This window comes from Tachypleus tridentatus, chromosome 11 (genome assembly GCF_004210375.1).
Source record: "Tachypleus tridentatus isolate NWPU-2018 chromosome 11, ASM421037v1, whole genome shotgun sequence".
Lineage (NCBI taxonomy): Eukaryota > Metazoa > Arthropoda > Merostomata > Xiphosura > Limulidae > Tachypleus > Tachypleus tridentatus.
This window is the reverse complement of record NC_134835.1, coordinates 6,686,202-6,700,331: the sequence shown is the minus strand read 5'-3', so window position 1 is coordinate 6,700,331 and position 14,130 is coordinate 6,686,202. Positions and strand designations below refer to the sequence as shown.

Here is a 14,130-nt window from a genome sequence, read left to right as displayed (position 1 = left end):
CTTAAATTAAAATGGGATTGTATTAATAACTGCTGTTTCTTTTTATTTAATATATAGAACACAGAAAAGTATCAGTTTTTGTGTGATTTTTTGTTATTATTTGTGTTGAATTCCTTTAGTACATTCGAAATTAACATGAACTAGGCCTAAAATATTACGCTCTACTGAGCAATTCTGTACGTAGACTTTTCATGATATATTTGTTTAGAAATATACTTCACTCATAAAGAGTTAACTTATGTAAAGCTATTTCAATTGCATGTTTATGAAGGATAAATAAGTGATTGGTTCATATACGATAATAACAACAACATAAACATTTGTTTTTCATACACACAAAATATAGCCACATAATCTTTCTCCACCTGTTAGAACTTCTGGATATAGAACCGATACTGAATAAGGCAGTGGTTCTTAACCTTTTTCAGTGTTTGCACCCCTTTCAAATCAGTAATCATTTCTCGCACCCTCTGGAAACTTAAATATAAAAAAATCTAAAAATACAAAGTTGATGTAATCCATTTTTTTTTAATCTTCATACATACAGCATACCTTTTTTCAAGACAAAAATTCAGGGTACATAATGAAAAATTAATTTCAATTTTGTTAATGATGTTTTTATTTAGCCTGTAATGCACAGTAAACTTAGTGACTTCGTTGCTGCTGTTTTTTCTCTATGATGGCATCAAATCTTGGCGTCTTTGTACTGAGTGCCACTCGCATGTCATGTTCAGAATTCAGCCGATTTCTGCATTTTGTTTGGATGTGAAGTAGACAAGAAAATCCTTGTTCACTCAAGTAAGTAGTTGCAAATGGTACCAGCACTTCAAGAGCTTTCTTCGCTAATGCAGGGTATGCTTCCAGCTGAGAAGCCCAGAAGTGTTCCAGCTGACTATTGGTGAACTCCATTTGGATTTCACGATTGTGTCTAAGGTCGATGAGATCATCCTTGATGCCGCTGACATCTTCCAAATTCTGCATGAAAGGATTCAGGATCCAGTTGTCATAGGTTTGCAGCTCTCCACACGAGAAGTAACCCTCAAATGAAGTAGGCAGCATCTGCATATGTTCAACAACTTTTGCAACAAAGTCTGGATGCAGGGTAGAATTTTCTGTGACTGTCTCTTCCAGGCAGGGGAAATTTGCCAAATTCCCCATCTTCACACGCTTTATCCACAAGACAAGTTTTTCTTTGAATGCAGCCAATTTCGTGTTTGTAGTCACAATGTTGAGTCCCCTTCCTTGCAGAGAGAGATTGAGTTCATTGAGAGCTAAAAACACATCAGCCAAATAGGCAAGCATCTGAACAAAACTAGGTTCTTTGAAATATATAGCCAGTTCTTGTACCCTTTCACGGAGAAACTGATGAATTTCTCCTCTCAGTTCAAACACACGAAACAGCACACGACCACGTGACAACCACCTCACTTCAGTGTGGTACAAAAGAACAGTGTGTTCCTGACCCATTTCCTCACAAAGTGACTGAAACAATCGATGATTCAAAGCTCGGCTGCGAATAAAGTTTATAACCTTGACACAAATATCCAGAGTTTTCTTGAGATCTGGGGGCAATGTCTTTGCTGCAAGAGAGTGACGATGAAGAAAGCAGTGAGTGATTTTCAGATTAGGAACTTCTTTCCTCATTAATGCAGCAAACCCAGAACGATTGCCCAGCATTGCTGGTGCACCATCTGTACATATTGAACCAATCTTGTCAAGGTGAAGTCCGTTTCTTGAGAAAAATTCTTGTATTTTGTTAAACACATCTATAGCTTGTGCAGTTGTCTTTAAGGACTGACAGAAAAGGAAACTTTCTTCCACTTTTTTCTCCTTCACGTAACGAACTACTGCCAATAGCTGACAACAGTTGGATACATCTGTTGATTCATCCACTTGTAGGCTAATCTTAACTGGACTAGCCTTGATGTCAGCTACAACTTGTTCCAGGATGTCAACACTCATGTCGATGATTCGGTTATGGATTACATCATTTGACAAAGACACTTGTTGGAGTTTCTTCTCAGCTTCCTTGCCGAGAACAATCTTTGCCATTTCAAGGGCACATGGCTTGATCAGTTCCTCACCAATTGTATGGGGTTTCTTTGATTTAGCAATCTGGTATGCAACTTCATAAGAAGCACGCAGTAAATGTTTCTCTGTTGGCAAAAATCCATAAGTCGGCAATGTGCCAACCTGATCAAACCTAGCTCTTTTGACCCTTAATGTCACAATGTCATTTCCTGCATCCCTGCCACCATGTTTGTTCTTGAAATATTCATCAAGCTTTGATGGCTTCAAGTTCGCATTGGAGAAGAGTGTGCTGCACAGGATACACTGTGGACGTTGTGTCCCATCCTTCTCTGTAGTACAGGTGAAACCAAACTTGACATATTCGTCATTCCACTTTCGTTTCTTCGACATACTGCAGACAAATCTGGAAAAGAAACACATTCATGTGTAGGTGTTTTCTTTTTTATGAATTATCTCTAAAATATGTGATGGAGAGACTGAAATACCTGGTTTAATCAGTAGATTTGTAGGCATGACAATACATTCTATGAAATTATTGTAACGGCTACACTGCTACAGTGATGATGTATGTTATGTAAACAACCCATCGCTCATTTAAATAAATGTGTAGAAAGCAAAATCTGAAATAATACATAACCAATCTTCCACTCTACTGTTATGCATCAGAAAAAAAATAACATTGAAACAGGAGACCATAACTCACGTGTTGATGGCACGGATGGGTGGTGTGGACTGAGACGTGATGATAACCTCCCTCTCTCTCCGTGTTGCGCACGTGTCCTGTACGCGTCCCTTCCTCGTCTATCCAAATGACATACCCGTTTGTTTACCCTGTATTGGAATCTGATGTAACTTTACCACTTCATTAGGAAATCAGGTTTAGGTTTAACTTTATCTCGGAACACTGCTGAAGCAAAAATGTTTCTTCTTAGGAGAAATATAAAGCATACTCTTATGTAAAGATATAGATTTGCTTTAATTATTCATGGGCATCCTCGCACCCCTTGGGAATCATCTTCGCACCCCCTAGGGGTGCGGGCACCACTGGTTAAGAACCCCTGGAATAAGGAGCTTCATACAGAACGTCCCAAGAGCTAATAGAAACAGCTCGTACGTTGTCGATAAATATAACTGAAAATATGATTTTATCAGTTCAACATGACATAATGTTGGAGTTATTTTGAAGCCATTGTTGTGATTTGTTTTCTGTATCACGAATCACCACACCAAGTTCATCACAAATTAACATTAAATGAAGACATCTAGTAGTTGTGATCAGAACTTTAAAATTATAAACATTCATTGTCCTTTTTTCAATGGAATCTGTATCTTACAGCTGATAAAAAAATCACTGAGCTTGTTTATTGGTTTCGTTTTGAACTTGGCGCAAAGCTACACGAGGGCTATCTGCGCTGGCCGTCCCAAATTTAGCACTGTAAAAGAGAGTTAAGGCAGCTAATCATCATTACCCACCGCTAGCTCTTGAACTACTCTTTAACCAACGAACAGTAGGATGGACCGTCACGTTATAACGCCAACGCGGATGAAAGAGCTAGCATGATTGCTGCAACGTGGATTCAAACCTGCGACCCTGAGATTGTGAGTAAAACGCTCTGACCGCATCGCCATATCAGGCCAAAAACTTACTAGATATAAAACCATTTGTGTATTAGCCATAAAAGATAGAAAACTTAAATGTTTTATGTGTCACATATAAAAGTGATTTGATAAGTAGTGGAACTGCAGCGAGTATTGGCCTTCAATACTAAAAACCTGGTTTCGATACCCATGGTGGGTATAGCACAAATAACCAATACACAACTTTGTTAATAATTTCAAAAGTTATTTCGTTTAGTTTCAAATAACTCTCATCTGATGCTCACCTACTAAATGTATTGTTATCCACTTAGCAATATATAGATGTAGCTCCGGATTACATAAAAGTGTCTTTAGGTAACGTTCCTCAATACTTCTTGACTGATAAAATTCTCCAAACCATTGAAGTTTCCACCTATTTCAAGATACACCGCTTAATATTGGAAAACTCAGGACTACCAACCCACTTTATTGAGATCGTAACATTTCCCCACCTGACGGTAAACTCCATCCTATCACAGCTGTTTCTTCGATTATCACCACCACTTCAAAGGAAAATTACCTCACTAGAAACTTTGCTCACTCCTTTCCTAAACCTCTTCCCTCCTCTGCCACACCCATCCCTCTTCCAACAAACACCCATCTCCAACCAAGAAGACCCGGCATGGCCAGGTTGTTAAGGCACTCGACTCGTAATACCAGGGTCGTGGGTTCGAATCACTGTCACACTAAACATGCTCGCCCTTTCAACTGTAAGTGCGTGATAATGTGACTGTAGATCCCACTATTCGTTGGTAAAAAAGTAGCCCAAGTGTTTTGGATGTGTGGTGATGACTAGCTACCTCCCCTCTAGTCTTACACTGCTAAATTATGTATGGCTAGTGCAGCTAGCCCTTTATAGCTTTGCGCGAAATTCAAAAACCAAACCAACAAAGAAACTCTGACCGACCATTTAAAACAATCAGCCATAAGAAATCAACAGATTCAGACAGAAACTATCACCATAAAAGAAAAGCTAACGTAAACATATATTCCAGGAAGGAAGAAAACAACTCAAACCCCCTTATCTTCAGACACTCAAGACCAACCAGTTCCACCTCCAATTAATCTACACAAACCAGTCATCTACATGAACTACAGCATTTCCAGCCCCACATTTGTCAACCCCTCCTCGTCCAACGCGTCCAAAACATTATTCATTTATCCTTTCATCGATTCTTCCATTCAGCCATATGACGTAACAGACAAACCTTACTCTAAATTTCGCATGCCTACCAGAGACCAAAAAGATTCAATCTTGATAAAGTTTCTCCCAGCACGAATAAATCCCTGACAAACATACACATACTTGTCTATCAGTCTGCCTTATTCTATTTTAGTTCATCACGGAACCGGACGTTTGTAATGGATTGAAACTTTACCAGTAAAGATGGGCTTTCTCAGGATACTCACGTCCCAGCTCGCATTAAATACTTTATATGGGATTTATAAATCCCTGCCGCCCTGATAAACCATTTTTCTGAGATTGGCCGATTTTTAGATATCATATTTAAACATGTCTTCGCCGTATCCTCGAGTGGAAATAACGAGAACAGAAATTGTTTCCAGCCACCCCTGGTTTTCTTCTAAAATATGTCTTTAAACCAAAATAACCTTCAGTATTTTGAAAGATATCATAAGATTCCTTGTTTATAGTCAGAGCATGTTTTGTTATTGTTTGTTTGTTTGTTTTTTTTAATTTCGCGCAAAGCTACTCGAGGGCTTTCTGCGCTAGTCGTCCCTAATTTAGCAGTGTAAGATTAGAGGGAAGGTAGCTAGTCATCACCACCAACCGCCAACTCTTGATCTACTTTTCTATTAACGAATAGACGGATTGACTACCACATTATAACGTCACCACGGCTGAAAGAGCGAATATGTTTAGTGCGACCAGAATTCGAACCCGTGACTAGCTGCCTTCCCTCTAGTCTTACACTGCTAAATTAGGGACGACTAGCACAGATAGCCCCTATGATACCAACCCAGTTTTCAAATCGTGCGTTGATTTTATGACAGTCGTGGGTGCCCGTCGTCGGTTTTCCAGTAGCTTTGTGCGAAATTTAAAAAAAGTTGTTGTTGTTGTTTTGAATTTCGCTAACAAACAAACAGTTATCCTACAACTGAACTGACGGTATTTAAAAATCAATGACCTCATTGGTACAAGTGGTGTTAATATGGGGTAAGGTTATTATTTTGAGATTGTTTCGGTATAATAGGACTATTCCACAAGTATTAGGTGCTTTGGTTGATGTATATCTTGTAGGTATGAATATTAAATTGGCTGCTTTTGTTAAGAAACATTTGGTTTATGCTTATAGTTCTTCTTGTATAGAGATAAAAATAATCATTTATCAAGAACATAATTTTAATTCGATAAAATTCAATAGTCCCGCGTGGTCTGGTGGCTGAAATTACTGGCTTTTCATCATGGGAAATTTCATTTTATTGTTGTTTTGTAGCTCGTTTATTTAGTGTGAAATATTTTTAATTGCTTATGTAAGTGTTAAATAGTTAATAATTATTAAAACGTAAAATACTATACCCAATAGTGTAGAAAAGTTGACCTGTGTTGTTAAGGTCAAACAATCCAAGTTTGTAAGTGATAAAGAAAGGCCCTCTTATTGAAAGCACTCATGTTATAGAGTATCGTATTTTTGTGTTAAACTGGTTCTTGAACCTATCTGTTTTCCTAAGTTCATAATAATTATTAAGACATTCATTGTCCCTTATTAAAATATTATTTTAGTTGTTTTTTTTCCTCAGTTGAAGTAACCAGTATATTAAACTGTATTTTTTCTGTGCAGTATAAGGAACACTATCATATTTAAAGGAATAACTTTCAATATACTCGAATTAGATACTTTGAACATTAAGTTCTCAGTAAGCGCACTGATATGTAATTATAGAAACCAAAGAAGTCGAGAGAGATAATCTAATTACCATTTCAAGTAAAATAATAATTTCTTCTACAGTTTTTCCGAGCTACTTCATTAATATTTGGATATATAGTGTAGCTTAGTTTTTTTTCTTATTTTAAATTTAGTATATAAAATTTATATTTTAGGTTATTTGTTTATATTTCACATAAAGCTACACGAGGGCTATCTGCGCTAGCCGTTTTTAATTTAGAAGTGTAAGACTAGAGAGAAAGCAGCAAGTCATCACCACCCACCGCTAGCTCTAGGGCTACTCCTTTACCAACGAATGGAGCGATTGACCGAACGTTATAATGCCCCCATGTCTAGAATTGAGGGCATGTTTGATGTGACTGGAATTTGAACCCGTGACTCTCAGATTACGAGTCAAGCGCTCTAATCACAAATCCATGCCGTTTTTTTTTTTTTTTCTTTTTATTCATCTCACCTTAAAGAGAAAGTATAAACAAAAATACATGAAATAAAACACTAGCTAAATAATTAGCATGTAGAAAACCGTGCCTGTACACCCTGCAAGTAGCTACCTAAATACACCATAAATAATACTATTATATTTGTATACATATACGCCAAAACCTAAAACCTCAACCTTAAAATATTTTTGTTATAAACATGTAACGTTTTAGTTTTTATGTTTATCAAATATCCAATATCAACTTATTGTTGGACTTTTTATATTTTAAAGAAGATTTAAAGTTGATATTTATTTCATTATTTTGGATCATTTGTTTGCTTGTTTAAATTATCACAAATAAATTCTTGGGCTAATTACTCTAGCTGTCCATATTTCGACTATAGCTAACTTGTCGAAACCATCTACCGTTAACTCTGTACCAATGGATAGTGGAATTGACTGGAACATTATAATTCCCCAACAATTGAAAGGCGAACATGTTCGACGATACGCTTTGATCCTGCGACACAAAGATTTTAAGTTTTTCCATGAAACAATTAGGCCATGCAAAACCTGAGCACGAATTTGGACAAAACGCTTAGAGAAGACTGGATAAATTTTAAGTAAATCCATTATTGTTTTGGAAATAATTTATTGTTATTTGTATTTATGTTTACCAGTAAGCCAAAAACTCGGTATAATTCCTGATACAACCAATGATTAGTACTACTAGTAATCTGAGGGTTGCAGGTTCATATCCCCGTCACACCAAATACTTTCGCTCTTTCAGCCGTGGGGGCGTTATATAGTCACGGTCAATCACACTGTTTATTGATAAAGAGAGTATCCCAAAAGTTGGCGGTGGACTAACCAATGACATATACAGTGACATTATAATCTATTTATATTTATATATTCAGTATTGCTGTAGATACAACCCAAAATTCTATTTGTTCAACCACAAGCAACAGCAAACTGCTTCAATGGCTTTAGACTGATCGACTCTTACACCAAGATCCCTTTCTTTCATGACCCTGTTAAGGTTATTCCAATTATTTTGCATTTATTCAAATTAAAATCCATTTGTAAGTTATTTGCCCAACTCACTAAATAATCTAAACCGTTTTGTAAAGCAGCAGCAACACCAAAGATCTTGATATCATCACCATATTTAAGTAACTTTTTTAACCATTTTTTCATCTGTGTCATTAACGTAAATCAAAAAGAGGAATGGTCCTAAGACTGGGCCCTGAGGTACATCACTTGCAACATCAACCCAGTTTGACTGAACTACATTTATAACAACCCTCTGCTTTCTTCCATCAAGCCACTATTCTATCAGATTAATTACCTTATCTCCCACGTCTATAAAACATAAGTTTCATTAGAAGACTTTTATGTGGCACTTTGTCAAATGTTTTCTGAAAATCCAGATACACGAAATCTACACCTTGCTCTCATCTATACATGCAGTAACACTTTCAAAGCACGTCAAAATATTTGCAAGGCAGGTTTTCCCTTGGTGAAACCATGTTGACTATTCGATAACATTCTAAACCTTTATAAGACTTTCCAAAACTTCTCGTATAACTGATGCAAGACTAATCGGCTCATAAACACATGACACTAAAGAACTGGAGGTAAGAGTGTTCTGAACCTCGGTTAAACCTGGTAGCTCTTCAAAAGGTGTCGGTACTGTAACCAAATCTATAAGGGCAGTTCAATAACAAAAAATACATTTTTATGTAATCTTACAATATTAAGTTTTCATGAAATCATTCAGTTACTAAAGATACTATACTTTCATTTCCTCACCAAACTATACGAATACATTAACACCCCATATCTGCTGTAGGGAGCACATGACAACAGCTTTTCTCTTGCTAGTACTTGTAATCCGATGATTGTTTCGTCCGTTTGGTGTGATGACCTCTTCCAAGTACTACTTTGTAGTAACGTGTATCTTACTGTTTTATTGGAACAATTAAAACTTTATTTACATCAAAGTACTTACCATGATATCTACTGTACTGTTTATAAAGAAACTTAAGACGTCTTTTGTACACCAACCACTTCTGTTGTTAACAGTGTCAGTTTCACTTACATCATAAGTGTCTACCACACGACCCTAATAACCTTCAATAACCACAACATTGAATTTTACACGTTTGGTATTTGTCATTTCTCTTCTGGAAGCCACACTACTGATGGAAATAGTAAATGTGTCCGTAGACACAGCTTGATATGGCGAGTGAAATAATTCACATTATTAAACAATAAACATGGGATTGACATGAATACACTTCCTTCTAGGTGATTCAGACATGTCAAAGAAAGGTACATAAGACAATAAAACAACAAGTAATTGTGTCATAACTTTGACACAATCATGTCAAAGAAAGGTACATAAGACAATAATGATTCTTTAGACTTTTAAAACACACGAGATTCCCTGACGTACAGTTAACTCTGAGTTGATCATGGTTGTTAACAAGATAAAGTGATTAGACAATTTTAAAATAAAATATAAAGAAGAGGAAGAACTGTAAACATATTTATTTGGTTATAAACCAACAGGTTTAACTCTTTCACTTCATGATGTAGAGAAGATGAATATTGCCCTGTACTATTTGTAACTAAAGTGTTAACTTTACACCGTTACTAAAGTACACAAAGAAGATACAAGCGGTAATAGGAAGATAAAACTAAAATGTATTATATACCAGATTGTTTTCATGTACTAGTTAAGATTTTTCTTTTACCGTATTTCTTCACAGAAGTTTTAGATCTGACTAATAAACAGTACGTTTCTAAAAATTTGAACGCAGTGATAAGATAATGGAAATACATGCATTGTACTTGTTTCTCTAATGAAGGATGAGCCAAACTCGTTTTGTTTTTCCTGAGTTTAATATACTGAGAGAAAAAATAGTTTAAACCTAACACGTTTATTGCCATAGTTTCACAGTCTCACTAATTGCCCTTAAAGTCAGTGGCGGCGCCAGGATATTTTCGATAGGGGGCTAAGGTAAACTGTGGAGGGGCTGACTGCTAGTACCACTTCTTACTTCCAAGTTGTGTTAGTTTATATGAAACGAATAGGAATTTCTCTCCTTATATTGGCATTAGGGCTTACAAAGGATGTTCATTTTAAGCATCGAAATCTAAGTAAAAAGATATAACAAACATACTATTGGGTTATTTCATGAATAAGGAACAAATAACAACTAAACATAGTTCAACATTACGAAAAACTGCTCTGCGGCATTGAAATCACCAAATTATATTAATAGTACATGAAAATCCAGAACATATCCGTGAATTACTGTTAGAGAAAGTGTTTATCTTTTACCATATAGCACAAGTACTTAATTAGACGGTAGTGATAATGTAAAATTACAGGGCTAATTAGGGAACACAAACACAGCTTTGATAGGGCATGTTGTAAAACTGTGGGCAGCTAATGGGAGTGAGCGGAAGGGGGTGTGTGGCGTGCAGCTAGCATCTAGATCTCGATCGGGCTGAGCCGATCGTTAGCCGTGCGCAGAGCGTACACCATGGTCAGCGGCTCGGTGATCATACGCTTAAGGCGTTCCAGGCGGGAATCGCGCGCTCGAACAAAGCAAACCCGCGACCTGGATAGTGAATGGTCATAGTAGCACCAAAACAAAATGTCTAAATTGTAGTTGACCTTCATAGAAAGGCTGGTTTCTTTATAAGTTCACATTATTCATACAGGCCAAACTGTGATTGTGATATTGTTCTTATTATCATAAGTGTGACAAGCACCTGTTACAATAATGTAACTACTACATTACATTAAATTAGGCACTTCTGAATAGCCCAATGATAATTTCAAAATTCATTCTAGAATTGTTTAGAAATATTATTTAGTCAGTTAACATGTAAGATTATTATCTAATCATAAGTATAACATTAACTGGATTGTAAGTCACAATCTTAAGTGTATGCCACAATCATCAGTACAATTTTGGATGGCTGATACACAATGGAAAATGATCTCACAGAGGACACAACACTGGCTAAATGCTTCATAGGTTTGACCTGTACACAATACACTTATACATGCATGCTATGTTTTACTTTTCAATAAAATAAAAGATAAATGAAATTAATGGTTAAATACCTGTGAAACCTTTGGTTTACCAAGTGAAATCCCTGATGATCTGTTGTAACTTGAAATCAACGTGGTTGTCTAATCTTCGTCAAAGCTCAAGATAGAATGGCATTACATAGGGAGCGGCAATACAGCGCATGAGTTTCAGTGCATTCAGTATGTTGCTATGAGACGCATGACACATACTTCCGTCTTAATGAAGACGTTGAGTTCTACAGATCTGTGTCTCTTTGATGTTAATTGTTAAGCAACAACGACGATTCTGTTTTCCATATTTTATGAATATATGTAGGTAACAATATTGGGGGGCTGTGGGGGCTTTGCTCATTTGGGGGGGGGGGGGGGGCTCAAGCCCGTCTTTGGCGCCGCCACTGCTTAACGTTTAATACAATAGATGCCAACATCAATAATAAGTTATGAACAGAAGTAGAGAAGAACGTACATGTCAACTGCATAATAACTGTATGGTATCTAGCATTACTGTGTCTCAACTTTTGTAAAGAAAATTTATACCCATCCATTCCTCCATGCTTTCAGTTGGAAGCTAGTATCTGGCAATTTAATTTTATAAAGTTTCAAAATAAACACAGCTTTTATTTGTAGTTAAACATAAACAATGGGCTATCTGTTCTATATTCATCACCAGTATTGAAAGCTGGTTTCTAGCATTATTAATCCACAGAGATCTGTTGTGTCTCAAGTAATGTAACAAAACTAAAAACAAATTTTCATGTTCTTGGAAGAAAGTCTACTTTTGTTATGTATCATCTCATCTGTCATTGTTTGTTGTTAAACATAAAGTTATAGAAAGTGGTGCCTGTGGACTGCCGACCACGAATTTTAACATTATAAGGCTTTACACTTACCCCTAAAACATTTTTTTAAATTTCGCACAAAGCTACAAGAGAGCTATCTGCAATAGCCATCCTAATTTAGCAGTGTAAGACTAGAGGGAAGGCAGCTAGTCATCACCATCCACTGCCAACTCTTGGGTTACTCTTTTTGCCAATGAACAGTGAGATTGATCATCATATAAAAATGCCCCCACGGTTGCAAGGTCACATGTTTGATGTGACGGGGATTTGAACTCGCGACCCTCGGATTACGAGTGGAGTGCCTTAACCACCGGGCCTTGCCGGGCTATTGTGAGTGATTTAACATGTTTTGTAGAAACGTATTTTACTCGTTATTTGTTAGAGATTCGACACAAAAAATTCATAAAATATAATTACATATTTTTGATTTTCTTTATTAGGACTAATCAGTTTATTCTTATGGTTTTATTATAATATACTGTAATATTTAATGTATTTATCCAAGTCCCTGATTTTATCGTTGTAAATCCATAGACTTACTCACGTAGTAGCGTGGAGCAGTGTAACTGGCATGATGAATGTCAGTGTGACTGGTCACTATTTTTATGGGTGTCATTGGCTGGTGCAAGACCGTTATGAATCTTGATGTCACTGAGACTGTTATAAATGTCACTGTGACTGGCTTGAGTCTGTATGTAGGTGTCGGAATAACATGTACGAGACCGTTATAAAGGTCATCACGTGACGTAATGCATCTGACCAGCTTTGTTTATTACACCAAATTGGACGTAATAACAAATTAGTGAAATAACGATGATCATATTTTCAGTTAAATACTTATAACTGAATTGTAAAAGTAATACCAGTTGGTTGAACAAAATACAGGGCTGACGTAATAACTGACGTAGTTACAAACACATTCGTAACGTATTAAAAGTATTTTCTTTTGGAGAATGAAACTATCATGAATATAGGGCTTCATGTTGTGTTAACCGAGGTGAATAAAACCCCTGATTTTAGAATCTAAAGATGTACCACTGTCTCACCTAAGGACATCATATTATTACTAGAACCTCAAAAGCGACAAGAACAGGAGACATTTTTTTGATACAGACCAAACCAACCCCATCTAAAACAATACTCCATCCCAGCCCACAGTTATGATTATGTATACATAGGCTAATATGTGAAGTACAACATTAATATAAAAACGTTTGTTAATGTGTAAACTACTGGTAAGTTAACAACCTTGTTTCTAATGTTTTTACTATTTTATTGCTAAACAGGATCAGTAGTTCACTTTTATGAAAATATAACTTTTGTTATAAATGTTAAGTGTTCAGTCATTCTTAACAAATTATTTACACATTCATCATCAACACATTATTCCAGAAATTATATTTCGCAGCTTGTAGGTGGTGCTTGTTTTATGAGAAATGTGAATATTTGGATAGAATCATACATTCAAAACTTTACAAGTATATGGTCTATAAAATACAAATGTACATGTAGTGCAACGTTAGAATACAAGCGTTGTGTAGATAAACAATTAGATGCAGATTTCAGGTCTAACGTCCGGCATAGCCTGGTGCTTAAGGTACTCGGCTTGTAATATGAGGATCACGGGTTCGAATCCTCGTCACACCTAACATGCTCGCCCTTTCGGCCGTTGGGATGTTATAAAGTGCGGTTAATCCCAGTATTCGTTGGTCAAATAGTATCCTAAGATTTGGAGGTGAGTGGATACGACTAGCTGCTTTCCCTCTAATCTTAAACTAGTAAATTAGCGTCGTCCAGAGTGGATAACCCTGGTGTAGTTTTTGGAGAAGTTAAAAAACAACAACAAATAAACAATATAGACCTAATCATAATGAGTCCGGTAAACGTTATCAAAAATACGAAACAAACAAATCGATTCTCTTTAAGTTTTAAAATGACATAAATCGTCTTCACACATGAAATACTCCTAAACAACTTTGTTCCCTTGTTTTTGAATTATAGCCAACCAACACTTTTAGACACCTTAAAAATCTTTCTAATAGATACCTCTTCTCATATGACAGGTTTAACATTCAGTGATGCTCTCCATATACAAAAATGTTTTTGCTGGACACTAGTCTTTAAACTCCCATCTATCCCATGTTTCATCTGAGTTGTAGCATCTGATAACACTCCAACAAC

At 36.3% G+C, this 14,130-nt stretch overlaps 1 protein-coding gene across 1 annotated transcript; it reads right to left on the bottom strand.

Moving 5' to 3' along the window:
• Window positions 1-530: 530 nt before the first annotated feature.
• Window positions 531-11,282, bottom strand: LOC143231647 (protein FAM200C-like). The gene is made up of 2 exons (XM_076466192.1): window positions 11,144-11,282; window positions 531-2,434 (listed from the first exon to the last, which is right to left on the bottom strand). Exon 2 carries the CDS (start codon window positions 2,419-2,421, stop codon window positions 646-648), a length of 1,776 nt encoding a protein of 591 aa, XP_076322307.1. The 5' UTR covers window positions 2,422-2,434; window positions 11,144-11,282; the 3' UTR covers window positions 531-645.
• Between the last annotated feature and the right edge of the window lie 2,848 nt (window positions 11,283-14,130).